Source organism: Oncorhynchus masou, chromosome 11, assembly GCF_036934945.1.
Source record: "Oncorhynchus masou masou isolate Uvic2021 chromosome 11, UVic_Omas_1.1, whole genome shotgun sequence".
NCBI classification, from domain to species: domain Eukaryota; kingdom Metazoa; phylum Chordata; class Actinopteri; order Salmoniformes; family Salmonidae; genus Oncorhynchus; species Oncorhynchus masou.
The window spans coordinates 32137269-32165266 of NC_088222.1; the positions used below are offsets into that span (position 1 = coordinate 32137269).

The following is a 27998-nucleotide window of genomic DNA, read 5'->3' on the forward strand; positions in this document are numbered from 1 at the left end:
TCTATAACGGATCCAAGGCATCGTGGACAGGACTTCTTACCAGTGACAACTGTACATCAACTGTATATCAAATACTGGAATCATCCTAGCTGCCACACTACAACACTTGGGAATCATGAGTGAGGTAAGTGTACCTGCTTTATTTCAATTATCGCTATCATAATAGCGTAGGCTAATAAACGAATCTATGGATAGTCTGCTGCTGCTAATTTCAGTATTCAAACGGAGCGCAAACAAAACGTGTCAAAGTAGCCAATTAAGATACAGCGTGAAATAAAATAAATTGTTTGTAGCTTCTGCTATGGCAACGATAGTAAACGTTTCGCTAGAATATAAGCAAGTGTCAGTGAAGTCCAGCCGATCTAAAATGATTTATTATCCAACTCCCGGTAAACCAACCCAAAACGGTCCTCTCTGAACCACCACTGGTAATTTTTGTCCTTACGTGGATTTTTTTTGTTTAGTTTGTTAATGCAATGATGCATGCTTTGGAAATATTGCTTTGGAAATATAGCCTGCTTACTTATCTTTGTAAGGTAGACACCTTAAAGTAAACACAATTCCAGGCCTGGTCTCATAGACTAGACGTAACATAGGAAACGCAAATCCAGGATGCTCAAAATAGTATAATACAGTATATCACACTTGTTACGGTTACCTAAGACAGAAGGTTACTTTTACCTCTTAAGGATCTGCCCTTTTTTCCCCCAATTTTTGCCTAAAAGGACATGTTGTGTCAAGACTGCCCAAATGTGCCTAATTTGTTTCATTAATAACTTTTCATTTTCACAATTGTGCACTCTCCTGAAACAATAACATGGTATTATTTCACTGTAATAGCTACTGTAAATTGGACAGTGCAGTTAGATTAGCAAGAATTTAAGATTTCTGCCCATATCATATATGTCTATGTTCTGGGAAATGTTGTTGTTGCTTACAACCTCATGTTAATTGCATTAGCCTACATTAGCTCAATCATCCCGTGGAAGGGACACCGATCCTGAAGAAATCTTTAAGGTAAAATTAAAGGAGTGTGGTTGGTGAAGGTGGACAGGTAGGCAATATAACACAAACTTTTTTTTATATCATGTTGAAATCACATTAGTTGACAACTCAACCAAATGTAAATCAAATTATACGTTGAACTGACATCTGAGCCCATTGGGATATCATACAAATTGTAATTCGTAACAAATAATACGAAATGGATGAAAGACATCCACAAATGAATACATACCATACAAAACCTAACATAGCATACTAAATGGAGGGAAACAGATTTACTTTTACTATGTTACGTCTACCCTTGAATCCAGGTTGCAGCCCAGCAGCAGCTCCACATTTGTTTTCTGGTGTATTATGATTTTAATGTATTGTTAGAATAGAACCATAAATCATCTGACTAACTCTATACTTAAAAGTGAGGACATACTAGGATTATAAACTGTCAATTAGCCCAATGACAAGAGGAAACATGAATTTACATGGTTACATAATAACTGAAGACTTTTGTTGAATGGATACAGTTTCATATGGCCTCTAATCTGGCAGAAATCACCGAAGAACAAACCAGCATTCTGCTCCAGGTGTTCCGCGCGCAAAATACAAATATTACGGGAAATCGAAAGCAGGTTGTCTAATGGCCGCTGTTGCTGTAAGAGCCATACATAGTCAAAATGTTTTATGCAGTCTTTATTTAACGGTTGTTGTCATACTGTCAAGGTCTACTCAATCATGTAGTCTTCTCATTTAATATTTTGCATTTGAAGTAGGCAGAACTACTTAGAGAGGCCTACATAAGGTAATATTCTACCTGTGTGAGAATCATTTGATAAACAAGATTGTTGAGCTATGACATGTACATTAATGCTTAATCCAGCATGAATAGTACATGTGTTAGTTGAAGCGGGAGTGATATTGACCTAGACACAAAGTCTGCCAATCAACCGAATGCATCAGTCAGTTCAGTTAAGCCATAAAACCATGTCTATAACAATCATGTCTCAGCTGAAGGCAATGGGTCTCTGTGTTTATTACACTGCTAGAGAAAAACAGAACAAGCCATCCCAGAATCCAGTATATGCAAACACTGCACTGAGCGCCAGAAAAGAGTACACCCTACAGTCACTGAATAATTCAAGGTATACCGCTGACCCATTGCAACAACACATTCTGTTCTGTCACTGCATGCGCAGAGCAGGGGGAAGGACCTTATCACTGTCTCGTTCCCTCAGAACAATGGGCCAATCTTAGAAACAATTGAGCGGCATTTCTTTTGGTCACTTTCCCGGTGTATTGGCTAGTACAGTTGGCCTCGTGCAACACAAGTGCTTTCTGTCAATGGAATCCAGCAGCAGTTGGCTGAGAGAGACAGAGAAGAAGAGACAGACAGGGAAAGAAAGCCAGACAGAGAGAGAGAGACAGACAGACAGGAGAGACAGACAGAAAGACAGACAGACAGACAGACTGGCTGGCCGTGGTAGTGGCAGATGAGGCTTTCTTCTTAGCTCTACAGCAGCCCCCCCTACCCTCTCAACAGCTGCCCCCTCCTCTCTCTACAGCTGCCCCCTCTCTATCCTGGTACACATTCTGCCTGGATAGGTGGTCCAATGGAGAGGCTCGGTCAGTGGCTGCCTCAGTGTGTGTACAAATACAAATTAAACACATTGAGTAGAAAACGCATAACACACCTGGGTTTTGGATTGACTTTCTAGGTGTGTTAACTACCGGTCTTTAGTGCAACATTAAGTCGACATCAACCAAAATCTACTTGTGATGACAATTATGAAAGACATGAAAAATTATTGTTGTCTATCAACAATGACAAGCCACTGGGGTCTGACAATCTGGATGGAAAATTACTGAGGATAATAGCAGACGATATTACCACTCCCTTTTGCCACATCTTCATTTTAAGCCTACTAGAGAGCGTGTGCTCTCAGGCCTGCATGGAAGCTAAAGTCATTCCGCTACCCAAGAATAGTAAAGCCCCATTTACTGGCTCAAATAGCCAACCAATCAGCCTGTTACCAACCCTTAGTAAACCTCTGGAAAGAATGGCGTTTGACCAGATACAATGCTATTTCACAGTAAACTAATTGACAACAGAATTTCAGTGTGCTTATAGGGAAGGACACTCAACAAGCACAGCACTTACACAAATGACTGATGATTGGCCGAGAGAAATTGATGATAAAGGGATTGTGGGGACTGTCTTGTTAGACTTCAGTGCAGCTTTTGACATTATCGATCATAGTCTGCTACTGGAAAAATGTATGTGTTATGGCTTTACACCCCCTACTATAATGTGGATAAAGAGTTACTTGTCTAACAGAACACAGAGGGTGTTCTTTAAAGGAAGCCTCTCAAATATAATCCAGTTTGAATCAGGAATTCCCCAGGGTAGCTGTTTAGGCCCCTTGCTTTTTTCAATTTTTACTAACGACTTTGAGTAAAGCCAGAGTGTCTATGTATGCGGATGACACAACACTATACACGTCAGCTACTACAGCGACTGAAATGACTGCAACACTCAACAAAGAGCTGCAGTTAGTTTCAGAGTGGGTAGCAAGGAATAAGTTAGCCCTAAATATTTCTAAAACTAAAAGCATTGTATTTGGAACAAAACACTCACTAAACCCTAAACCTCAACTAAATCTTGTAAAAAATAATGTGGAAATTGAGCAGGTTGAGATGACTAAAATGCTTGAAGTAACCCTAGATTGTAAATTGTCATGGTCAAAACATATTGATTCAGTAGTAGCTAAGATGGGGAGAAGTCTGTCTATAAGAAGGCAGAGCATCGCTTTATTTACAACACTATCAATAAGACAGGTCCTACATACAGGCCCTAGATTTGTAGCATCTTGACTACTGTTCAGTCGTGTAGTCAGGTGCTACAAAAAAGGACTTAGGAAAATTGCAATTGGCTCAGAACAGGGCAGCACGGCTGGCCCTTGGATGTACACAGAGAACTAATATTAATAATACGGATGTCAGTCTCTCCTGACTGAAAGTGGGGGATAAATTGACTTCATCAGGTATTGATGTATTGAGGTATTGATAAGTTGAATGCACCGAGCTGTCTAAACTACTGGCACATAGCTCAGACACCTACACATACCCCACAAGACATGCCACAAGAGTTCTCTTCACAGTCCCCAAGTCCAGAACAGACTATGGGAGGCACACAGTACTACATAGAGCCACGACTACATGGAACTCTATTCCACATCAAGTAACTGACGCAAGAGGTAAAACTAGATTTGTAAAACAGATTAAAAAAATTGCTTTATGCAACAGCGAGGACTGTGAAGCAACACAAATATTGGCACACACACACACACACACACACACACACACACACACACACACACACACACACACACACACACACACACACACACACACACACACACAATACATACATATGGATTTCGTACTGTAGATATGTGGTGGAGTAGGGGCCTAAGGGTACACAGTGTGTTGCAAAATCTGTGAATGTTTAAAAAAATGTATGAACTGCCTTAATTTTGTTGGACCCCAGGACGAGTAGCTAATGGGGATCCATAATAAGTACAAATACAAAATACACTGAGGTATGAGATCATACTGTATGTCGCTGTTACGGCCATCGTCGGGAATGAGACCAAAGTGCAGCTTTAATAAACAAATGTACAGTTCTGCAGGGCTATACAGCTACTGTGCAAAAACAAGATCCCACAAACTCAGGTGGAAAACAGGCTGCCTAAGTATGATTCCCAATCAGAGACAATGATAGACAGCTGCCTCTGATTGGGAACCATACCCGGCCAACAAAGAAATAGAAAACTAGAATGCCCACCCAAATCACACCCTGACCTAACCAAATAGAGAAATAAACAGGCTCTCTAAGGTCAGGGCGTGACCGTCGCAGAGCACCTATCTGACAATGATTCTCCCTGCTCATGTTTATATAGGTTTCTATGCTGCTGCATGAACACAGGATTTTATAAATGAGATCACTCTACCCCTACCTATATGTACATATCTGCCTCAATTATCTTGTACCACTGCACATCGACTCAATACTGGTACGCCGTGTATGTAGCCAAGTTATTGTTACTCATTGTGTATTTGTTCCGTGTGTTATTATTGAAAAAATATATCTTTACATTGTTGTGAAGGGCCTGTAAGTAATCATTTCAATGTTAGTCTACACCTGTTGTTTACAAAGCAAGTGACAAATAAAATGTGATTTAATAAGACATTACACAGTGGGATCTTGCAGCACACAAGACATTCACTATCTTCCCATCTCCATGATGGATTTATATGCCCATAAAGAATCAAGCCAAGGCTTTCGAGGGGCTCTGTGAATAAATAATTAAATGGAAATCAATGCCAATAGTCCCCACTAGCTCACCTCCCACCCCACCACCCATTTACTTTCACACAAAGTTTCTACCTAATGGAGCTATAAATAGGCCTAAATATACTCACCAGTTTGTGTCCAGTATGAAGACACTGGTATGGAATGACAATGTGTTCCAAACAATGTGCAGGTAACCAGTCAAAATGGGCCCCAGTATTGGGTTACTACTGGGTTATATAATCAGACTATGCATGTGTGGAGTAGAAAAGATGTGGTGCGCACCACATCTTTTCTACTCCACACATGCATAGTCTGATTATATAACCCAGTAGTAACCCAATATGGGGTTATGGGGGAGGGTGGGAGATAATCAGAGAAAGAATCACATGCAATCATAAACCAGTCACACACCCTGGTCCCAGTCTCAGCCAGAGTCTGAAGAATTGCTTGGTCTCAGTGTCTTTTAAACACATCGCAACCGTCCACGCTGCAGCCTGCTGGCTGGGGGCTTTAGGAGCCATCTGTGGTCTTGAAAAGCAGCTGGGTAATTTCTTAAGTATACGCCTGTGTATTATTTGTAACTGCATCTGTACATGCATTAAGTTCTTGTGTCAGGCCTCTGGCGATAGCATTATAACCCGGGCCCTAAATCCACATTATCTCCACATTTAGAGACAAGTGACCGTCCCTCTGTCGATTGGAATGCTCTCCACAAATACTCAGATATTAAGCAGATTTGTTCAATATTTTTTTGTTGCATGCAGGATTATGTAAATCCGCTCGGGTGGAGATTTGGTTCTGTCTGTGGTGCTGTGTATCTATCCCGTCCTGTCACATCTCCAATCCAAAATCAAATCTAGAATCAGCTTTCTATTTTGCAACAAAGCCTCCTTCACTCACACTGCCAAACTTACCCGAGTAAAACTGACTATCCTACCGATCCTTGACTTCGGACGATGTCATCTACAAAATAGCCTCCAACACTCCACTCAGCAAACTGGATGCAGTCTATCACAGTGCCATCCGTTTTGTTACCAAATCACCTTATACCACCCACCACTGCGACCTGTATGCTCTAGTCTATGCTAGGTAAAGCTCCGCCTTATCTCAGTTCACTGGTCACAATAACAACACCCACCCGTAGCACACGTTCCAGCAGGTATATCTCACTGATCATCCCCAAAGCCAACACCTCATTTGGCCACCTTTCCTTCCAGTTCTCTGCTGCCAGTGACTGGAACGAATTGCAAAAATCGCTGAGTTGGAGACTTTTTATTTCCCTCACCAACTTTAAACATCAACTATCTGAGCAGATCACTGTAGCTGTACATAGTCCCATCTGTAAATAGCCCACCCAGTCCACCTACCTCATCCCCATACTGTTTTTATTTTATTTACTTTTCTGCTCTTTTGCACACCAGTATCTCTACTTGCACATCATCATCTGCTCATTTATCACTCCAGTGTTAATCTGCTAAATTGTAATTATTCGCTCCTATGGCCTATTTATTGCCTACCTCCTCATGCCTTTTGCACACACTGTATATAGACTTTCTTTTCTCTGCTGTGTCATTGACTTGTTTGTGTTATTGGCTTGTTTATTGTTTACTCCATGTGTATCTCTGTGTTGTTGTCTGTGTCACACTGCTTTGCTTTATCTTGTCCAGGTCGCAGTTGCAAATGAGAACATGTTCTCAACTAGCCTACCTGGTTAAATAGAGGTTAAATAAATAAAAACATTCAGATTTAGACAGGTCAGGCTCATTCAACAGCCATGATATCTTTCGTGTTGATGAGACACTCATCAGTTTAATTTCACAGCCTCTTCGCAATGGCAACAAATTACAACACTGTTTGTTCTATTTCCTTCAAATTTATTTTGTGGTAAAAATAAGCATTTTAGTACGTTGAGCGTGATGTCATTATGAAATTATGAAACACGATGTGATAAAACACTGCCTCCACAGTGAAGGTGCAGTGTGGTTAAGAAGATGGGTAGATGATCCAGAATGTTCTATCGCTGTAGAGACTTGCGGGTCCCAACCAACAGACGCTTAACGTGCTGTAAATAAACCTTACCAATGTCTCTGCGTTAGTTGTCGATTGTGATCGCGCAGGCAGATAGATAAAGTAGATGAAGAGAGATAGATCGGTAGATATATAGACAGAAAGAGCAGCACAGCCAGTGTCGCCTCCAGGCTTAAAAACAGGGTGCAGTCAGCCTTGTTTGATTAGCTTTGAGAGCATGGTCCAGTGGTTTGGTGTTTTCCATGTGAGTTGTCAGTGTAGGTTAAGATGACAAGTACTGAAGTATGCCATTCATATGGATGTGTGTACAGTAGATGCAGAATAATAAGGAAATTGTTTGTTGATTCAAAAACCATCAATCATGCTATGATCAACTAACAGTGGTATATAACTTGATTTTGACATATTGTATTACATTGCTATGATATAGAAACTTAAACAGTTTCATTACATCCTCTATTTGAAAATAGTATCATTTAAATCTTAACCTACTGATGCTCTGTCTAAGTAATGGCAATGCATCAGACAAAGAGTCCAATATGGAACTGCATCCAACAATTTGAATGCATGGTGGCCTTGGTGCCTACTTAGCAAAGCCCTCTGTTTCATCATCAGAAGTGGACCACCAGGCCCCCTCTTCACTCTAGCCTTTTCTACATCAATGGAAAAGGAGAATGAGAGAAGGTTGCTACCAATTAGTGTAAAAAGGTTGGTGGAGCAGAGGCGAGGGAGATAGGGAAGAGTAGTGTCTCTTTGTGCCCTTTTTACCCTCGTTTCTACTGATGAAAGTCAGAAAGAGGGAATTAAATTCAGCTCAGAAGTGCCAGTTCGACAGATTTAGGCACCAATTCAGTCAATGGAAGTCTGAGGAAATGAGCCAAAGTACATTTTTTGTTGTTTTTGACCTGAACAATATTTTTGAGTTAATCTGTTAGTGGAAATGTCATATTAATTGGTATAATCTCTTCTGAATGATTAACTGGCATCTGACAGAGTGCATAGTTATAATTTTTTTAAATCATATGTTTCTCTGAAATTGAAATTGGTCACAGTCCTCAGATCAGTCCATTATGTAATACTCCACGGTGTACGAAACATGCAACATTACGCTGGTGATACATGGCCCTGGTTCAGAATTATTCAGTTCTCATTGTGAATCACGATGCCACACTCCGACCCTAATCGCCCCTCACAATGAGCAGAGATTATGCTAAAATGATCTGTAATCCAGCTAAATTGTCTGATCCCTGTCTGCTGTGCACTCCCCATAACCTGGTCCACGACGTAGGGCTAACATCAGAGGTGTGGGATGGGGACAGACACCAGGAGAAGGAGAGGAGGCAGATTTCATTTCTAGCAATTATTGAAGATTACTTCAAGTTTCACTTCATTGATCTATGTGCATGCACGCAGGTGGGTGGAGTGGGATTTTTGGAGTAGAGGACACCTTTTGGTAACATTATATCGTCGCTGGTCCAACACCCATTGTCAAGGTGGCAATAGCACACAGCCATTCAATCTCCACCGACAAACATTGGCAGTAGAATTGCAACACTGAAGAGTTCAGTGACTTTCAACATGGCACCGTCATAGGGTGCCATAAGTCAGTTCGTCAAATGTCTGCCCTGCTAGAGCTGCCCCAATCACCTGTAAGTGTTGTTATTGTGAAGTGGAAACATCTAGGAGCAACAAGTGGCTACCGAGTTCCAAATTGCCTCTGGAAGCAATGCCAGCACAAGAACTGTTCGTCGGGAGCTTCATGAAATGTGTTTCCATGGCCGAGCCAAAAGATTTCCACAGTCGTGGCCAAAAGTTTGGAGAATGACAAATATTAATTTTCACAAAGTTTGCTGCTTCAGTGTCTTTAGATATTTTTGTCAGATGTTACTATGGAATACTGACATATAATTACAAGCATTTCACAAGTGTCAAAGGCTTTTATTGACAATTACATGAAGTTGATGCAAAGAGTCAATATTTGCAGTGTTGACCCTTCTTTTTCAAGACTATCCTGACTGATGGCAGCCCATTCTTGCACAATCAATGCTTGGAGTTTGTCAGAGTTTTGTGGATTTTTGTTTGTCCAACCGCCTCTTGAGAAGTGACCACAAGTTCTCAATGGGATTAAGGTCTGGGGAGTTTCCTGGCCATGGACCCAAAATATTGATGTTTTGTTCCCGAGCCACTTAGTTATCACTTTTGCCTTATGGCAAGGTGCTCCATCATGCTAGAAAAGGCATTGTTTGTCACCAAACTGTTCCTGGATGGTTGGGAGAAGTTGCTCTCGGAGGATGTTTGGTACCATTCTTTATTCATGGCTGTGTTCTTAGGTAAAATTGTGAGTGAGCCTACTCCCTTGGCTGAGAACCAACCCCACACATGAATGGTCTCAGGATGCTTTACTGTTGGCATGACACAGGACTGATGGTAGCGCTCAACTTGTCTTCTCCGGACAAGCTTTTTTCCAGATGCCCCAAACAATCGGAAAGGGGATTCATCAGAGAAAATGACTTTACCCCAGTACTCAGCAGTCCAATCCCTGTACCTTTTGCAGAATATCAGTCTGTCCCTGATGTTTTTCCTGGAGAGAAGTGGCTGCCCTTCTTGACAAAAGTCTTCACCTCACTGTGCGTGCAGATGCACTCACACCTGCCTGCTGCCATTCCTGAGCAAGCTCTGTACTGGTGGTGCCCCGATCCTGCATCTGAATCAACTTTAGGAGTTTCCTAGCGCTTGCTGGATTTTCCTCGGCTCCCTGAAGCCTTCTTCACAACAATTGAACCGCTCTCCTTGAAGTTCTTGATGATCTGATAAATGGTTGATTTAGGTGCAATCTTACTGGCAGCAATGTCCTTGCCTGTGAAGCCCTTTTTGTGCAAAGCAATGATGATGGCACGTGTTTCCTTACAGGTAACCATGGTTGACAGAGGAAGAACAATGATTCCAAGCAACACCCTCCTTTTAAAGCTTCCAGTCTGTTATTAGAACTCAGTAAGCATGACAGAGTGATCTCCAGCCTTGTCCTCGTCAACACTCACACCTGTGTTAACGAGAGAATCACTGACATGATGTCAGCTGGTCCTTTTGTGGCAGGGCTGAAATGCAGTGGAAATGTTTTTGGGGGATTCAGTTCATTTGCATGGCAAAGAGGGACTTTGCAATTGATTGCATTTCATCGGATAACTCCTCATAACATTCTGGAGTATATGCAAATTGCCATCATACAAACTGAGGCAGCAGAATTTGTGAAAATTAATATTTGTGTCATTCTAAACTTTTGGCCACGTCTGTATTTATTCCCATATCAGGTAAAAATAGAACATTATCATGTTTTGATACTGGAGAAAAAGCACATGGCTAACAAGCTGGCTACAGCAGGTTCTACCATTTCACAATAGCCTGTAGTCACTAGTTATTACTTCTAAACAAAATACCTTTTTGGGTGGATTCTTGATGTTTTGGTTTACAGTTGAGATTATATTTGGTTATCAATGCAAAATACGCTACTTTCATGAATAGCCTATATAGCTTTTTAGATCAGCTATATCAATCAAGCGACAACATTGCCCCCACAGCTGCGGAAGGAATGATACAGCATGTCTCAATTTTCAGGTAGTAAAAATGTGTTTTGAATGCTGGAGCATTTACAAGAAGATGCTCCTTTTGGTATTAAAAATGACATTGCAGCACTCCGAATCTTGCATCTGCGTAGAGCCTGTAGTAAGCTTTACACTGCAGACACATTTAAGCATGGAAGCAGTCCTGGGTTCAAATTGTATTTAAGATCTTTCAAATAATTTGATTGTTAGACTGAGCCTGCCAGGTATGCCAGATGGGACTAAAGTATGCACTTTTGGAACTATTCCATTTGTTCCATTGCGCCAGACCCATATATTTGGCAAACTCATTCAAGCACAACTAAAGTATTGAAAGAAAATGAACTATTTGAACCCAGTTTTGCATGTCTCAGAGAGTCATAAAGAGAGGTTAGCATCTGAGCTCCAGTTTCTCATAACAGTCAGTCTCAGGACATTTGTTTTAGTCTCATTCAGCATTAATCTCAATAAAGTAACAAATACGATGCATTTATAGCAACGCCTAAACATCTAATACCCCATTATTTTTATGATGCTTTCGTAACACATTCCATGTGATGCCAAAGGATTACACTTACTGTATAATAACCAGCTACATATAGCCATGTCCTCGAGCTAGGACTGAGGCACAGGATTGACTGTATGGATCAACTTCTCATTATGATTACTCATCCTAATAGAAATACAGTGTACATTTACATTTAAGTCATTTGGCAGACGCTCTTATCCAGAGCGACTTACAAATTGGTGAATTCACCTTATGACATCCAGTGGAACAGCCACTTTACAATAGTGCATCTAAATCATTTAAGGGGGGTGAGAAGGATTACTTTATCCTATCCTAGGTATTCCTTAAAGAGGTGGGGTTTCAGGTGTCTCCGGAAGGTGGTGATTGACTCCGCTGTCCTGGCGTCGTGAGGGAGTTTGTTCCACCATTGGGGGGCCAGAGCAGCGAACAGTTTTGACTGGGCTGAGCGGGAACTGTACTTCCTCAGTGGTAGGGAGGCGAGCAGGCCAGAGGTGGATGAACGCAGTGCCCTTGTTTGGGTGTAGGGCCTGATCAGAGCCTGGAGGTACTGCGGTGCCGTTCCCCTCACAGCTCCGTAGGCAAGCACCATGGTGTAGACAACAGCCGTCATGTTTTCTGGGCCTGTATTCATTAAACATCTCAGAGTAGGAGTGCAGATCCAGGATCAGGTCCATTCATTCGAATCTTAAAGACAAAACTGATACTACTGTAATTCAGCGCTCCTACTCTGAGACGCTTGTATATACAGATGTGCTGCTGAATGATGTTGTGCACTTTGTTGGATGTGTGCTGAGAGAGAGAGCCCTGGAGTCTGTCTAATGCGTGTTAATGTTTTATGGGGAAACCATGCTGTTGTATCATTCGTTTTGCTCCGGTTATTCCAGCAGGGAGAAAAACTGCTACTTCCTGTCTGTCTGATAATGAGTACTGTAGTTAGAACAACACATACAGGTCAGTGAGGTTCTGTTAACACATCATGGGCTGGCAACCAGGGCAGATTGGATGTCAATGGAAGTACCCAACTTGGAATGAGTGGCCCACTAGAAGCACAGCACTCACATGTCACTAGGTCCCTCTTCTTCTATAATTAGAGATTCATGTCTTGCTGGATTGTCTGTCTCTACATAAAGATTTTCCATCCTTCAATGTTTACCATGGCAACGCATGGAATGATAATTACCTTTTATACAAAGACAGTAATACAGAATCTGAACTTTCCAGAAAGTATGGACGGAAAGAAAAACATAAAGAATTATACTCAGACAGTATCTGGAATTATGATGCTCATACCTAAGTCTGAAGCCTTGTTATTGTCATTGCAAAATTCCACTCTCCTTTGTTACATCAGTCAGTGTGCAGACTGAATGAACATAGGCAACATTCCCAGGTCTAATGTGAAGAGCAGAGGCAGAATCTACTCAATTGACTTCTATGCTGATATTAACAAACAGCTAAATGCAATGCCGGAGAGAATGAACTAAAGTTCAACAACTGTCACTTAACACTGTCATGAAGAGGAGGCCATCTCAAAATAGTCTCTCCCACGGTCACTCCTACCACCAAGGTCGTCCCCTAACTTTCCTTCTCTCAGGGGCACCGCTGATCTTGTCTGTATCTAATAATGACGATGTCAGTTTCAGATTCTGGATAGATGGATGAGTCAAGCCTGTGTGGCTCACTTGGTAGAGCATGGCACTTGCAACGCCGGTTCGGTTCCCAAGGGTGACCCGTGTGAAAATGTATGCACTCCCTTCTCTAAGTTGTTCTAGATAAGAATGTGTGCTGAATGACTTAAATATAAAGTTGAATGCCTTAACTGTGCCCTCCAACACCAGAGCATTAACGCAGCATGAGAGGAAGACCTTTACCATTATGCCATCCCATTCCAACATCCTCTATCTTCTAAACTTGGCTTCTGTGCGTCTGCTTAACGAGTAGGCATTCTAGCACTACCCTTCAAGGTAGATGGACACTTGACAGGATTCCAACAATTATTAGGCTAAGTAATAATTTCTGTATGTGCATGCATTGAATTTTTGCCCATTTCCATCCAACGTTGCCAAGTCCGGAGCTTTTAAGCTGGATATCGGGCTACAAAACAGAATTATGGTTAAGCCAGAGTTATCTAATGTGTTGGCAGGTGAGCTGAGGAGATTCCTTTTCTCCTTTAGAGCCTGGAATAATGACAAAGACCATCTCAGCTTAAAGCTCTGCCTTGAAAGCATTAATTTAAAGGAGACTCTTCTTGTGTCAGGTCTTTTTGATAAGGGAACATTGGCGTACCAGTATGCTAATGAGTTTCGACACCTGGTAATGTGTGAAGGGGTTATTCTTAGGTTAATAAAGTGAGGTTTCCATTGGTCAGTGGTGAAAATGGTTCATTTGAATAGTCCACATTCACTCCAATCAGCTGGCTTATTGCTTGTCTTGTCCAATTTCAGTGTTAATTTAATTTACCAGACAACAATACAAAATCACAGTAGGGCCTGTACATAGATAAGCTTAGGAGAGCGCCCAATGCTTAGGTGGATACAATTTCAGCGTCCATGTATGGTACCAAATCACAATGGGTGCTTTGCAGCAGAAAATCCACTAAGCTTGAGTGCACATTTTTGGTAACCGTTCTGGTGGATACGAATCATAGCTGTCATAGTCCAGTGTCTGAATCAGCCTGTCTCAGTAGCCGGCTCCATCCTACCTGAACCCTGCTTCCCTTCAGCTCCCACCTCCCTCCTATCCCTCTGAGCCATGGTAGCCAGTCTTCCACACTGTCACTCCGGCTCCCGAGTCCCATCCCCTGCACACCCCACAACGATAGTGCTGCTGAGGACTGTTGGTTGGGGCTGAGTTGTCGACATTGTCATCTGTGTCCTAGTTTGCCTAGCGTCTCCTCTCCTCCTTGTTGAATAGTTAATAGACACTGACTGCAGTGTGGAAAACCTCTGGAGAGACCAAGCTGCCAGAAACACCCAAAATAGCCCCAGAAACGTCAGCGAGGAGACATTTATTTATTTTACTAATTCACCCCCCTAACTACCACACCACCCTTTCATCACATCAGTGTGAGGGCGTGCTTTATTAAATAAATTATATCAATGGTTAAACATACATGTTTAACATCAAACAGGAAGTGATGCTCCGATCTAGGTTTAAACTACAGCAGAAATTTGACTCCATTTAGTCATGAGAGATGAGATGAATACATTAACTAACAGCAGGAAGAGAATGTCTCTATCTGCCTAATGATGATATTTAATTTCACAACAACACATCGTTGTTAAGGTTACGTACTAGCTATGCCATAAAGGCAGCTCTATACCATATATCCAGACCATCAATCAAATCAAATCAAATGTATTTATATAGCCCTTCGTACATCAGCTGATATCTCAAAGTGCTGTACAGAAACCCAGCCTAAAACCCCAAACAGCAAGCAATGCAGGTGTAGAAGCACGGTGGCTAGGAAAAACTCCCTAGAAAGGCCAAAACCTAGGAAGAAACCTAGAGAGGAACCAGGCAATGTGGGGTGGCCAGTCCTCTTCTGGCTGTGCCGGGTGGAGATTATAACAGAACATGGCCAAGATGTTCAAATATTCATAAATTACCAGCATGGTCGAATAATAATAAGGCAGAACAGTTTAAACTGGAGCAGCAGCACGGCCAGGTGGACTGGGGACAGCAAGGAGTCATCATGTCAGGTAGTCCTGAGGCATGGTCCTAGGGCTCAGGTCCTCCAAGAGAGAGAAAGAAAGAGAATTAGAGAGAGCACACTTAAATTCACACAGGATACCGAATAGGACAGGAGAAGTACTCCAGATATAACAAACTGACCCTTGCCCCCCAACACATAAACTACTGCAGCATAAATACTGGAAGCTGAGACAGGAGGGGTCAGGAGACACTGTGGCCCCATCCGAGGACATCCCCCGGACAAGGATATAACCCCACCCACTTTGCCAAAGCACAGCCCCCACACCACTAGGGGGATATCTTCAACCACCAACTTACCATCCTGAGACAAGGCTGAATCAATGTGAGCTTGAGGCAATGAGGTTTGGCTCATATACAGTAACCCTGCTCCCATCTACCCCTAGTAAGGGGTTAAGGTGTACAGTGAGAGGAAGCAGTTTGGCGTGACTTTGGGTGGCTTTGCCAGGTAGACAGATAGGTTGAAGAGTCAAGCTGAAGGGCTGTGGAGTGCTGAGTGCAGACCTCTGGGTGGCACCAGGTTAAACGCACTGCGCTGTGGTGCGTGCCAAGCTCTGCATGCGAGTATAGGACCAGGTTGGGCTGGGCATGCCCTGGGGATTCACCGACTCACCCGTCAGCAATTTACCTCCTGTGGAAGGGACAGAGGATGGCAGGGTCTTATGCTTGCTTACGTCTTTTGTGTGTGTGTGTGTGTGTGCGTGAGAAGGAATCACAGCTCTGAGTTATCTACCAACACATCCCTAAGCTCAGAGCTGTGTGCTCACTATAACTTATGACACAACTATGCTAGGAAAAACCAGCCTTATGTGCTGGAAACATAATCATCATTATCAATATCATCACCATCATCATCCTCATCCCATTAGTTAAGCTTCCTCTCCGGCTTTGGCATATGGGACTGGGAGCATGACGTGACAAGCAGCTCCTCAGTGCCTCAGTCCAAGCTGTGCCCATGATGCCTGTCTCAACTGGAAACTGACTGAACTGAACTAAATGAACACCATGGAATCGTTATCTCTGCAGTAACTGTGCCCACTCACAGTTTAACTGGCCATATTACTGCCTGAGTCTCAGTGAAACACTATGTAATAGACTGAGTGGACCATGGCTGCTGTTGTTGTTCCTCTTTCTCCAATCTCCTACTCCTAATTAGTGGCATCTCTGGAAATGGCTGTGCTGTGCTGCTTGGTGGCCCAACATGAGAATCTGTTTTAGTTTGTGCTTGTGTTTATGTTTGTGTATTTTATGCCTTTGCCTGAGTGCAGTGTTTAATGATGAACGGCAAGTTGGCGTGTTCAGTGAGAGTCTGACATAATGTTGTGACAGATGTCTCAATGTATCACCATGATGCTCCTGAATGACTGTCGGCACGACATGGTCGGGTGAGTGACCAGCAACCACTGGCGTTCACCACAGACGGACCCAGCCACTGAGGTCAGGGGCCAACGCAATCTCTTAATCTCTGATCCAGACCCAGATATATGTGTGAAAAATCGGTAGATATAGCGTTTTGGATATAAGCTCTTAAAATAAATGTTAAAAGAAAGATAAATAGGTCCAACTTTACATGTTTTACTGTATCTACATGTGAAGTGTTGTAAACCTTTAGCCTCTAAAAAGTAGTGCCTGTTGCATAAGCATGAGCTTGGTATATGTGGTTCTAAAAGTGTGTATATAAACTCAGCAAAAAAAGAAACGTCCTCTCACTGTCAACTGCGTTTATTTTCAGCAAACTTAACATGTGTAAATAGTTGTATGAACATAACAAGATTCAACAACTGAGACATAAATTGAACAAGTTCCACAGACATTTGACTAACAGAAATAGTGTCCCTGAACAAAGGGGGGGTCAAAATCAAAAGTAACAGTCAGTATCTGGTGTGGCCACCAGCTGCAGATTTTCCAGTTCTTGCTGCGAGATGTTACCCCGCTCTTCCACCAAGGCACCTGCAAGTTCCCGGACATTTCTGTGGGGAATGGCCCTAGCCCTCACCCTCCGATCCAACAGGTCCCAAATGTGCTTAATGGGATTGAGATCCGGGCTCTTCGCTGGCCATGGCAGAACATTGACATTCCTGTCTCGCAGGAAATCACGCACAGACCGAGCAGTATGGCTGGTGGCATTGTCATGCTGGAGGGTCAAGTCAGGATGAGCCTGCAGGAAGGGTGCCACATGAGGGAGGAGGATGTCTTCCCTGTAATGCACAGCGTTGAGCTCAGTCCGATGATGCTGTGACACACCGCCCCAAACCATGATGGACCCTCCACCTCCAAATCGATCCAGCTCCAGAGTATAGGCCTCGGTGTAACGCTCATTCCTTCGACAATAAATCAAATGCAACCATCACCCCTATTGAGACAAAACCGCGACTCGTCAGAGAAGGGCACTTTTTGCCAGTCCTGTCTGGTCCAGCAGCGGTGGGTTTGTGCCCATAGGCGACATCGTTGCCGGTGATGTCTGGTGAAGACCTGCCTTACAACAGGCCTACAAGCCCTCAGTCCAGCCTCTCTCAGCCTATTGCAGACAGTCTGAGCAGTGATGGAGGGATTGTGCATTCTTGGTGTAACTCGGGCAGCTGTTGTTGCCATCCTGTACCTGTCCCTCAGGTGTGCTGTTCGGATGTACCGATCCTGTGCAGGTGTTGTTACGCGTGGTCTGCCACTGCCAGGATAATCAGCTGTCCGTCCTGTCTCCCTGTAGCGCTGTTTTAGGTGTCTCACAGCACGGACATTGAAATGTATTGCCCTGGCCACATCTGCAGTCCTCATGCCTCCTTGCAGAATGCCTAAGGCACATTCACGCAGGTGAGCAGGGATCCTGGTCATCTTTCTTTTGGTGTTTTTCAGAGTCAGTAGAAAGCCTCTTTAGTGTCCTAAGTTTTCATAACTGTGACCTTAATTGCCTACCGTCTGTAAGCTGTTAGTGTCTTAACGACTGTTCCACAGGTGCATGTTCATTAATTGTTTATGGTTAGTTGAACAAGCATGGGAAACAGTGTTTAAACTCTTTACAATGAAGATCTGTGAAGTTATTTGGGTTATCTTTGAAAGACAGTGTCCTGAAAAAGGAACGTTTTGTGTGTGTGTGTGTGTGAAAAATTGGTGATTATAGCGTTTTGGAAATAAACTCTTCAAATAAATGTGGGTTCCTTCATGTGTGTGTAAAATATTACTGTTGTCATATTTTGAATTCGTAGCTTTTAGATGTGTATGAAAATGTGTGTTCTTTTTTGCTAAGCGCTATAGCAGGGGGTGGCAGCCTCGCGGTTAGAGTGTTGGTACAGTTACCGAAAGGTTGCTGGTTTGAATACCCAAGGTGGAATAAAATATGTTGATGTGCTTTTGAGCAAGGCACTTAACCCTAATTTCCTCCAGAGGTGCTGTACTACTATGGCAGACCCTGTAAAATAACATATTTCACTGCACCTATCCAGTGTATGTGACAATAAAACATATTTTTTTTCTGTGTGTGCAAAGAAAAGATGATTAATTGTCTCTCTAAAATGAAACCAAGTTTTTAAATAAATACATGTCTGTCATTGAACAACCCCAGGCCATGATTAGAAAATGCACCAATCTTTTTAATAATTTCTTTAAACAATTAAAGCTCATTTACCAACATTTCTGAAAAATGATCATAAGCATTTTGGATTGAAATTTGAGTGTGCAAAGGTTAGGTTGTGTAAAAGCTTTGTTAATCTGTCTCTCATTGCTGTTCCTATGTTTTTCACCATAGCACCATTCATTCATTACTCTGATGGAAGATCATCCGGTCATTACTCTTTGTGTGTCCTAGGATCTCTTGTGTCAGGAACACATCTATCAGTAAAGATGAAATGAGGTGGAGACAAGGTCATCCTTCATGATAGGTCTGTGGGTTAATGAAATTAAGCCCAGTAGAGGAGAGGAGGAGAGCAGAGGAGAGGAGAGCAGATAGGGGAGGAAAGGAGTGGAGGAGAGGCTCAGATGTATTGGGACGAGGTGTGATGGAACCAAGGCATGCCAACGTGTAACAGACACACACTGGCGCACACACATACCCACGCACATGTTCACACGCAACTAAATATAAAGATTTGTACATACCCTCACACATCTGAGTTTCAGGTTTTATTTAGGTCTGGCATGAGTTGGACTCACAAAGCACACAAACTCACACACCCACACATGCGCACACACACACACACATCCACTCTCTTGCTCACTCGCGTGCCGCACCAAACAAGTATTCCAACATTGGGAGCCATCTGTTTTGGCATCTCTCAGTGGCCAACCTAATGTAGTGTTTTCCATGGCTGCTGTGTAAGCTGCGCTGTCCATGTGCCCAACCAGGCTGAACTGTGCTGAGCTGAAGCAGGACACACTGTAGTGCAGACCTCCTGGACTGAAGCCTGCCAGGGGACAGTACACATTACCAACATCTCTAGTTTGGGATACTAGTTACACAATCAGAAATGAAGTGGAGGGTACACTCATATAAACACACTTACACACAATCTACCTCTCATATGCAGACTCTCCTATCAGTAACATACACTGCATTCTACACTGAGTATAGCAAACATTAGGAACACCCCCCCTTTTTGCCCTCAGAACTGCCTCAATTCGTCCGGGCATGGACTCTATATGGTGTCGAAAGCGTTCCACAGGGATGCTGGCCCATGTTGACTCCAATGATTCCCACATTTTGTGTCAAGGCTGGATGTCCTTTGGGTGGTGGACCATTCTTGATACACACGGGAAACTGTTGAGTGTGAAAAACACAGCAGTGTTGCAGTTCTTTACACAAACCAGTGCGTGCACCTTGTACCTACTACCATAACCCATCCAAAGGCACTTAAAACCTTTGTCTTGCCCATTCACCCTCTGAATGACACACATACACAATCCATTTCTCAATTTTATCAAGGATTAAAAATCCTTCTTAAACCTGTCTCCTCACCTTTATCTATACCAGTGGTCGCCAACCTTTTCTGAGTCAAGATCACTTTCGCGGTCAAAAGCAAGCCGGCATCTACCACTCAGATTTATTTTTAAACATGGCTTAAATGTTTTTAACCTAATAAAAACAGTTCTGTAGGAATGAGGTTTGTGCAGTATGCCTATTACATTATCACAGCACATGCCTGGCCTGCCAATATTGTTCTTCTCAGACCATATTATATTTCAAAACTCGAGCTTTGATAACAAAATAGATCAGTTGGTGTAGCACTTGTGAGGCACGGCTGAGTATAATTTGAAATACAACAGTTTTCAGCTGTGCTAACATAATTGCAAAAGGGTTTTCTAATGATCAATTAGGTGCTTAAATGATAATCTTGGATTAGCTAACACAATGTGCCATTGGAACACAGGAGTGATGGTTGCTGATAATTGTCCTCTGTACGTCTATGTACTGTAGATATTCAATAAAAAAATCTGCCGTTTCCAGCTACAAAAGTCATTTCCAACATTACACTATTTCTGAGCAACTTTATGTTATTTTAATAGACAAAAAAAGTTTTTCTTTCAAAAACATGGACATTTTTAAGTGACCCTAAACTTTTGAACGGTAGTGTATATAATCAGAAATAAAGCAGTAGGTTCTGAAGACGGTCCCTGCTCACACTCCACTGCAAAGATAGGGGATTTTCAGGAAGTGGAAGAGAGAGTTAGAGAGCATTTGTGGGAGTGTGTATGTGCGTGCGTGTGTGGATGCTGAGGTCTTCCAGAGACAGGGTTGCAGGTGCGTGACAAATCTGCTGCTCTCTCCTCCATGCCAAACTGGCAGTGCACATTGTGTCCCTCATTCATTCATTCAGACATACATATTCATTCAAGCCTACTTTCATGAGACAAAATGCTAATAACTCTGCAGATCATGTCAATGTCTCCATGTATTGTGGTGGGACTCTTGCCAGTCACAAATTATGGGTATTTGTGAGTATTTTTTTAAATCTTGGCTATAAAATGCAAAAACTGTTTTTTTGCATTAGTTTCCCCCAAAAAGACAAGTAAGGCAGTTCACATCTCCCGAAACCCTGAAGCATCGACATCATTCACCAAATATTCATGATCCACTGCTTTATCACCTCTTTTATGGAAGATGCTTTCTGCTTCCACGGCAAGTTCAGTTTGTATCCACATGCTACTCTATTGGTGGACTAATGATGCCAACCTATAGAGTTACAACAGCAAAAGAGCCTAACGGACCACGTTGTCATGCTAATCTCGATCCTCAAATGTTGCTCCTCTGCATGCTTGAGAGAGAGAGCGAGATAGGCAGAGGGCGTGTGAGGATGTTATTGTTGTGCCCGCTCAATCCTCTACAGTATTCTAGTAAAGTGGCTCAGATAGGGACTGTGCTCCATGTGTAACCCTATTCATTAACATGCTGTTACAGCTTCATCACTTCATCTGACACTCAGCACAGACCACGGCCCACACTTTGTTGCGCCTAATGAAATGTTCTGTGTGGAAAGCCGCCACACCACACTGAGCATGTGACCCATAATTATGTATAATATAGAATACATACTGTTTTGAATGGCTTGTTGGTGATGTTGCTGGCAGGACTTTGGCAATAGCTGCTAAACTTGCATGAGCGAGTGCGGGAACGATAAGCATCAAGGAGCCAAGCAGAAGTGAGAGTAGAGAGGGAACGTGAGAATCAGGCAGCCGTGACAAACATCTCATTTGGAATTCACTCATGGTTTCTAAAGCCTCATGCAAATGTGTATTTTTTTTGAGGCACATTTTATTAGGCACTGTAAAACAAAGATAGAGCTGAAAGAGGGCGAGATAAAAGACTCATTGGAGAGAAAAAAAGAGCAAAGAGGAGTAATGTGGAAAATGTGCCAGTGTGTTCAGAGTAATCTTCCTGAACGTTATGACCAGCCTGGTTATGTAAGCTCTAACCATATCCAGGCAGAGAGAAGGATCACAGGGAGAGGGAGGAGGAGGAAGAGAAGTGAGAGAGGGAGGAGTGTGTAGAGACTGGGGGTGCGTTCACAGAGCTGATGCGACCCTAAATCTGGGATTTTCCTCAAACTGATGAAGACTAGGAGAAACCATCCTTCATGTTGATGGTTTTCATCACAGCTGTTCCCTTTCACATCTGTTGGCCGTTGCTTGCGTGTCATTAAAGAGAAAACAACCATTAAACAATTACAGGGTCACCAATGACAACGATCAACAACACAAAGATACGAGCAGATTAGATAGCGATTACTGTTTCTTCATTAACCTCTGTAACCACTATGTGCTGAGCTTCTCTACTGTATCACAGCAGCACCAGTGGAAAAGCAATAAAGGTATCCTCTCCTTTCCAGTTGGGAAATACCAACTCATAATGTAAACTTTTGAGCTTGTGTGTGTGTGTGTGTGTGTTGTTTCACTGTAGTTGCCTGTATTACAGTATATTACATGGCAGTCTTTGGAGGTGTTGTCCTATAGGATGTCTTGTCCGTTGTGTTGTTTGTATACCTGTTCAGTGGATCCCTATGTTCCTACCTAGTGTTGCCTACGGTACTCCTTGACAGTGTTTCCCTACATAGAGGATAGACTGCCATGTGTAGTGTCTTGTGTGGCACTGCGCTGGAGTGCTGGTCTGGGCTGTAGAAGTTCATTTCATGGCTCTAATGTGGCCTGATATGGAGGAGTGTTATATTCCTTTGAACGTGGATTAGCTTCCCATCCCTCCTCTGCTTCTTTCTCTCTCTCTCTCTTTCTCTCTCTCTTTCTCTTTCTTTCTTTCTTTCTCTCTGGGTCTGGAGCCATGGCCCCTGTCTGCTCAGGCATTGTTTGTTGAGAGCTGCAGGGTCCAGGGAGAGAGGAAAAGAGAAGAAGAAGGTGGGGGCGAGGAAAAGAAAGATAGAGATGGAGTGAGGGGGAGAGAAAATGAGATGGAGAGAGTAAGGGAGGGTGTTAGTAACCTCTGGTGAACCCCAGTATCAACCTCACCCCATGTGACAGAGTATAACACAGACAGATGAGACCTAACAAGGATGCCATCCCATCACCTCAGTGAATCCTTGGGAGTTTTTCCACACTAACAGTGAGACAGATGGCAAAGATTTGAAATTAGTTCCCCTTCCTGAGGAAACTTAGGACACTACCATTTGTTGTTGTTGTGATTTCCCTCCTCAGCCGCCTACCTGGCATCAAAGCTCATCTGCTGTGTTTAAATTCATTGAAAGCACTGTATTAATAACTCAGGTAGGGATGTGATGTGCAGGATGGGGAGTGTGGGCTTCCTCCACGGAGTAGAAGTCTCAGCAGAAGCTCACACATGTACGCATGTATGTACACAAACAGCCCGAGACCTTCTGGCTACTGGTCTACCTCTAAGTTTTTCCCCATATGTAAAGTATTGAATATTGGAATATTGATCCCTCGCTATCTCTTCCTTTGCAGAGACAAGGATCTGGAGCCATGAGTGGAAACAGCAAACCTGCTGGACAAGGTGTGTACAGGATTTATACAGGAAAAAATATGACAAAATACACAACATACATCACATAGGCCTGCTGTAACTAACTAATATCCTGCTTTTAAAAATCATCTTGTGAAATTCCGAAAACGCCATCCATGTTGGTTCATGTGACCACATTGCTTGAGAGTCATAGAACACATTGAGTGAGAGTCATAGAACACATTGAGTGAGAGTCCACAGTCTGCAGTTTCTACTCATGGAGAACAGAATGTCCAAAAACAGCAAAAACATAGAATCAGAGATGTCTCATAACTCAACAGATAATTTGTCTTGACTAACTCTCTGTGTTTTTTTATGAAAGAAAATATGCCATTATAGAAATAAAGACAATCTACCTTGGGTACATTCATGCCTGAAATTCACAGAAAGACCTACTTTCCAAGCTGGGGCATGGTATTGTTGCCATGATAATGACATTCAAATCCTCAGAGTTAGAGACGTCAAACTTAGGCTTGCTATACTTTGGAGGATCCTTTGATATCTATAAATGACATTAAGTGTAGAATTCAGTCATTCAGGTAAAGTAAATGTGACTACAGGATACATTTAATTAAAAGTCCTACTTCAAGTATATTCTTGATCAAAAAATTGATGATTCCTCAAGATTATTCCCTGACTTTGGTATTTGATAGTCATATTGTACACTAGAAGGTGAAACCTCCTACTGCCTGTAGTCTATATGTATCGACAGGGCCAATAATTGATCCTATTAAGTTTTTAAACAATACACAATATAATCAATTGATGTAACATATACTATGTCCCCCGCCCCCCCCCATCCCTGGAATCTCATCCTAAGACACAATGAAGCCGGCAGGTTAATGATAGCCAATCACTTTTAAAAGGGTTCATTTGTCCATTCTGCACATTACATTTATCCTTCCTTCAGCATAACAGGCTGGCCGTGAGCCTCCTCTCCACCCTTCTGGAGCCACTGATGACAGTATAAAGAGTAATACCTGGTGTTCTAATGGATTTTAGTCTCAACTGGTTGGACGATGAGTTGCATTGTTTTACAGTTTAATCCAAATACCATACTCCTGTCAATTGAATTTGATTGAATGACGTTTATTTGACATTTGCCGATTTCCATTGGATTGTTTTCACCTTTTTATTTTTGTTAGTAACCTAATCAACTTGTAGTGGTCCAGTTTGGTTATATTTTTATTGCCTAAGTTTAAGTTGATAGAATACATGTACCATAGGGACCTATAATAATGTAAAGACTGACAATGGCATCCCATGCCTGCTCTAGTAACATGAGTGAATGATCTATTACCACAATCTCACATTCAGTCCTATAGTTTTTTTTAAGGCTGACTTCATTCAGTATTATATTGACTATGTTTTATTCTAGACAAATTTGGTGAACTATGTACTTGGTAGTGGGGATTACATGTAGTTTGGATTCCAGCTATTGTAATACACCTCCATATGCTACTGAGTGCTCTCACCTAGATGCTCTGAGACTATACCTTCATCAATCATTGTCCCAGTGTCCCTGAGCAGCATACATCAGACAGTCACCAGCTCCAACATGACCTTTTACCATCTCCCCCAGAAATGAAGACATCATCAATTTGGGAGAATTTAGATATTCACACATGCACCTCCTCAAGTCTCAATTCATGGTTTAGGAGGACTGTGACCTTGTTGTGAAGTGTGCAATATGTATCAGAGGAGAGGGGGGGGGGGGACTCAGTCTGTTAACGAAGAACATAAGATATGTACATGAGAAACATCCCTTTCCTCCAGAAACTATATTAAAAAAACAACGCACCCACACTGGCAATAGCCACTGACTTCAATCACTTTAGATGGGTTAGGCCCACAGGGAAATGGGATGTCCCCACTGTTCCATCACACAAGGAAAGGTAGCATGGAGAGTAATTGTATGGGCTCTGCAATCATGAAATGTACATTCCTCTCCATTGAAAACATTTTTGTCTTCAAAGGATGCCACGGTCGTGAAGAAAATCCATCTAAACCTAAACGTATGTCGTTCATTTAGCTGTATCTGTGCACATTTTATATGTTAGTACACTCACTAGAAGAAAGGGTTCTGAAAGGGTTCTTCGGTTGTCCCCACAGGGGGAAAATCCTCTGTGGAAAGGGTTCCACACGGAACCCCAAAAGGTTCTACCTGGAACCAAAAATGGTACTTCAAAGGGTTCTCCAAATGGGGACAGCCGAAGAACCCTTTCAAGTTCTAGATAGCACCTTTTCTTTCTAAGAGTGTACATTCACAACTATGTACAATGTAAAATGCATATGGCATTTGTGACATCTTGTAAAGGAATGGATCTTTCAGTATTCAATCCACATAGGAGATGCATGTGAATGGAGACTGACGTATACTATCGCATCCCAATGCTGTTGGGATGAGACCTAGTAATTGAACCTGCAGCACAGAAATTGCACCCAGTATTGCTTTTTTGGTCATTCACAGTCACTTCACGCATCCAATTCTGTATGTTCACTCCTCATATTTAAGCAATCAACCAAGGCTTAATATTCACAGAATGTTCCCTCTTTGGTATCTAGCATGGGCACTGATCTGAACTCATTTAGTCTTTGCTGGCATTTTGGCTGTGATTATCTATGTATTAGGAAACGTTTAACCTTACATTTGTAAGTAAATAAAAAATAAATATATTCTGATGTATTAATGTACATGTCTTTTGTCTTTAGATTAAAGGGGGGAAATGTATGAGTAATGAAAGGGGAGTTAGAAAATGAAATCCTCCTGGATGAAGAGAGGACATGACAGCATGTATATGTATGGGAGATTAGAAAGGCTTGCCTTGCTTCATATTTCACATTTTATCCCCTGATTTAAAGTCTTTGAAGTTGCAAAGCCCTCTACCCTCTGTATACGCTTGAAAAAGGCTGCTTCTTTAAACATAATCTATTGAATTGAATTCAAATTAAACACATTTCTATGAACTTTGAAACATTCTATAGCTATTAACAAAGGTTTTTCAGTCAATTCATGAATTGAAAACTGTCCATTTTTTTAGGTGACCTTTTCCATTCATGATGGGGGGATGAAATAGAGTGACCCCAACTGTGGTAGAGTCACACAGTAAGATTCCCCAGTTTTTCTATGCTGTCTCACTCTCTCTTCCAGTCTCTCACCGTCTTTATTGCCTCACTACAGTTGACTCTAAGACTGCTCCTGAGGAGGACTTTGCGGACATCGACATGAAGGCTCCGGAGACGGAGAAGGCTGCTGTGGCCATCCAATCACAGTTCCGGAAGTTCCAGAGCAAGAAGAAGCAGGAAGTAAAGTCCTAGAGTGGGCAGGACAGAGCCGGGCAGCTCTGTCTCCCATAGGCCGGGACTGCACCAGTTGGGGGTTTGGTCTTGCATGTCAATCAAACCACACCGTTATGGACTCAACTGAGGGGGAGTTAAGGGGAAGAGGGAAGGCTAGAGGGAGGGGTCAGGGTTCAAGGATCAAGGGGTCACTGATATCTTTGAAATGATTATATGTAACTTATTAATTGATTGCTGTGTCCATAAATGATGGTTAAGTTCTGGATAAATCTTGATCTTTCCTATGATTTTGCTATTTTCGTTTTTTAATGATACTGTAATACTACTACACTCTATATTTTCCAGTTGCTGTAGCAGTCCAAACCCTTAGTAGTCCTCTCATGTCTCTCTCATGTCGTGTACGCTGCAATATACCCATTTGAACAATAAAACGCTGCTTGATAAGTAGGTTTCCTCGTAAAGCAATTAAGAAACTGGAACCAGGGTTCTATCACCCTCAGGCGGAACATGTAGCCAAATGTATTGTGAAGATTGATTGTCAGATTCTGCATTCTTTTCAACTGTGGCATCATAAATCTAAAGATTTTTTCCCCTAGTATGTCTGTTATTAAGGGTGTTTCCCTCTCGTTGTGGGGAGTGTTTCCAGACATTCCAGCTTGTCTTGTTTGATCCCTCCCAGTTATCGCAGTGCCCAGTGGCTGATGCATTTAGAATTTAATCAATGGCTACAATTTGCTTTCCAATGTCTCCGGTGTCTCAACTTGCCAACTAAATCTAGGGCTTGTTCCGTTATTTACATTGAGAATTGTGGATTTCCTTCCCTTCAACTTCAACGTCAATGGAAAGTGTTTTTATTTTGTTTGTATGACTTTGTTTCGACATTAATTGTTTTTTAATGGGTGTTTCTATTGAATCTCCATTGTTTCCTTTTGTTGTTCAAACCCAAATGAGTGGAATATACTGTACAATACCATCAATCTTCAGTAGAGACACGTTCAAAGAATACTTAATAAATATCCAAGAGGTAAA

General features: G+C 42.3%; 1 protein-coding gene across 2 annotated transcripts; it reads left to right on the plus strand.

Annotated features, from left to right (window-relative positions):
* Window positions 1–6: 6 nt before the first annotated feature.
* pcp4b (Purkinje cell protein 4b) lies at window positions 7–27998 on the plus strand. 2 transcript variants are annotated; one of them, XM_064977170.1, is made up of 4 exons: window positions 7–124; window positions 23612–23660; window positions 25646–25684; window positions 26851–27998. In XM_064977170.1, the coding sequence occupies exons 1-4, from the start codon at window positions 116–118 to the stop codon at window positions 26985–26987; spliced, it is 234 nt and encodes a 77-aa protein (XP_064833242.1). In that variant the 5' UTR covers window positions 7–115; the 3' UTR covers window positions 26988–27998. The 2 variants fall into 2 exon arrangements, with proteins under 2 accessions (XP_064833242.1, XP_064833243.1); XM_064977171.1 differs by lacking the exon at window positions 25646–25684.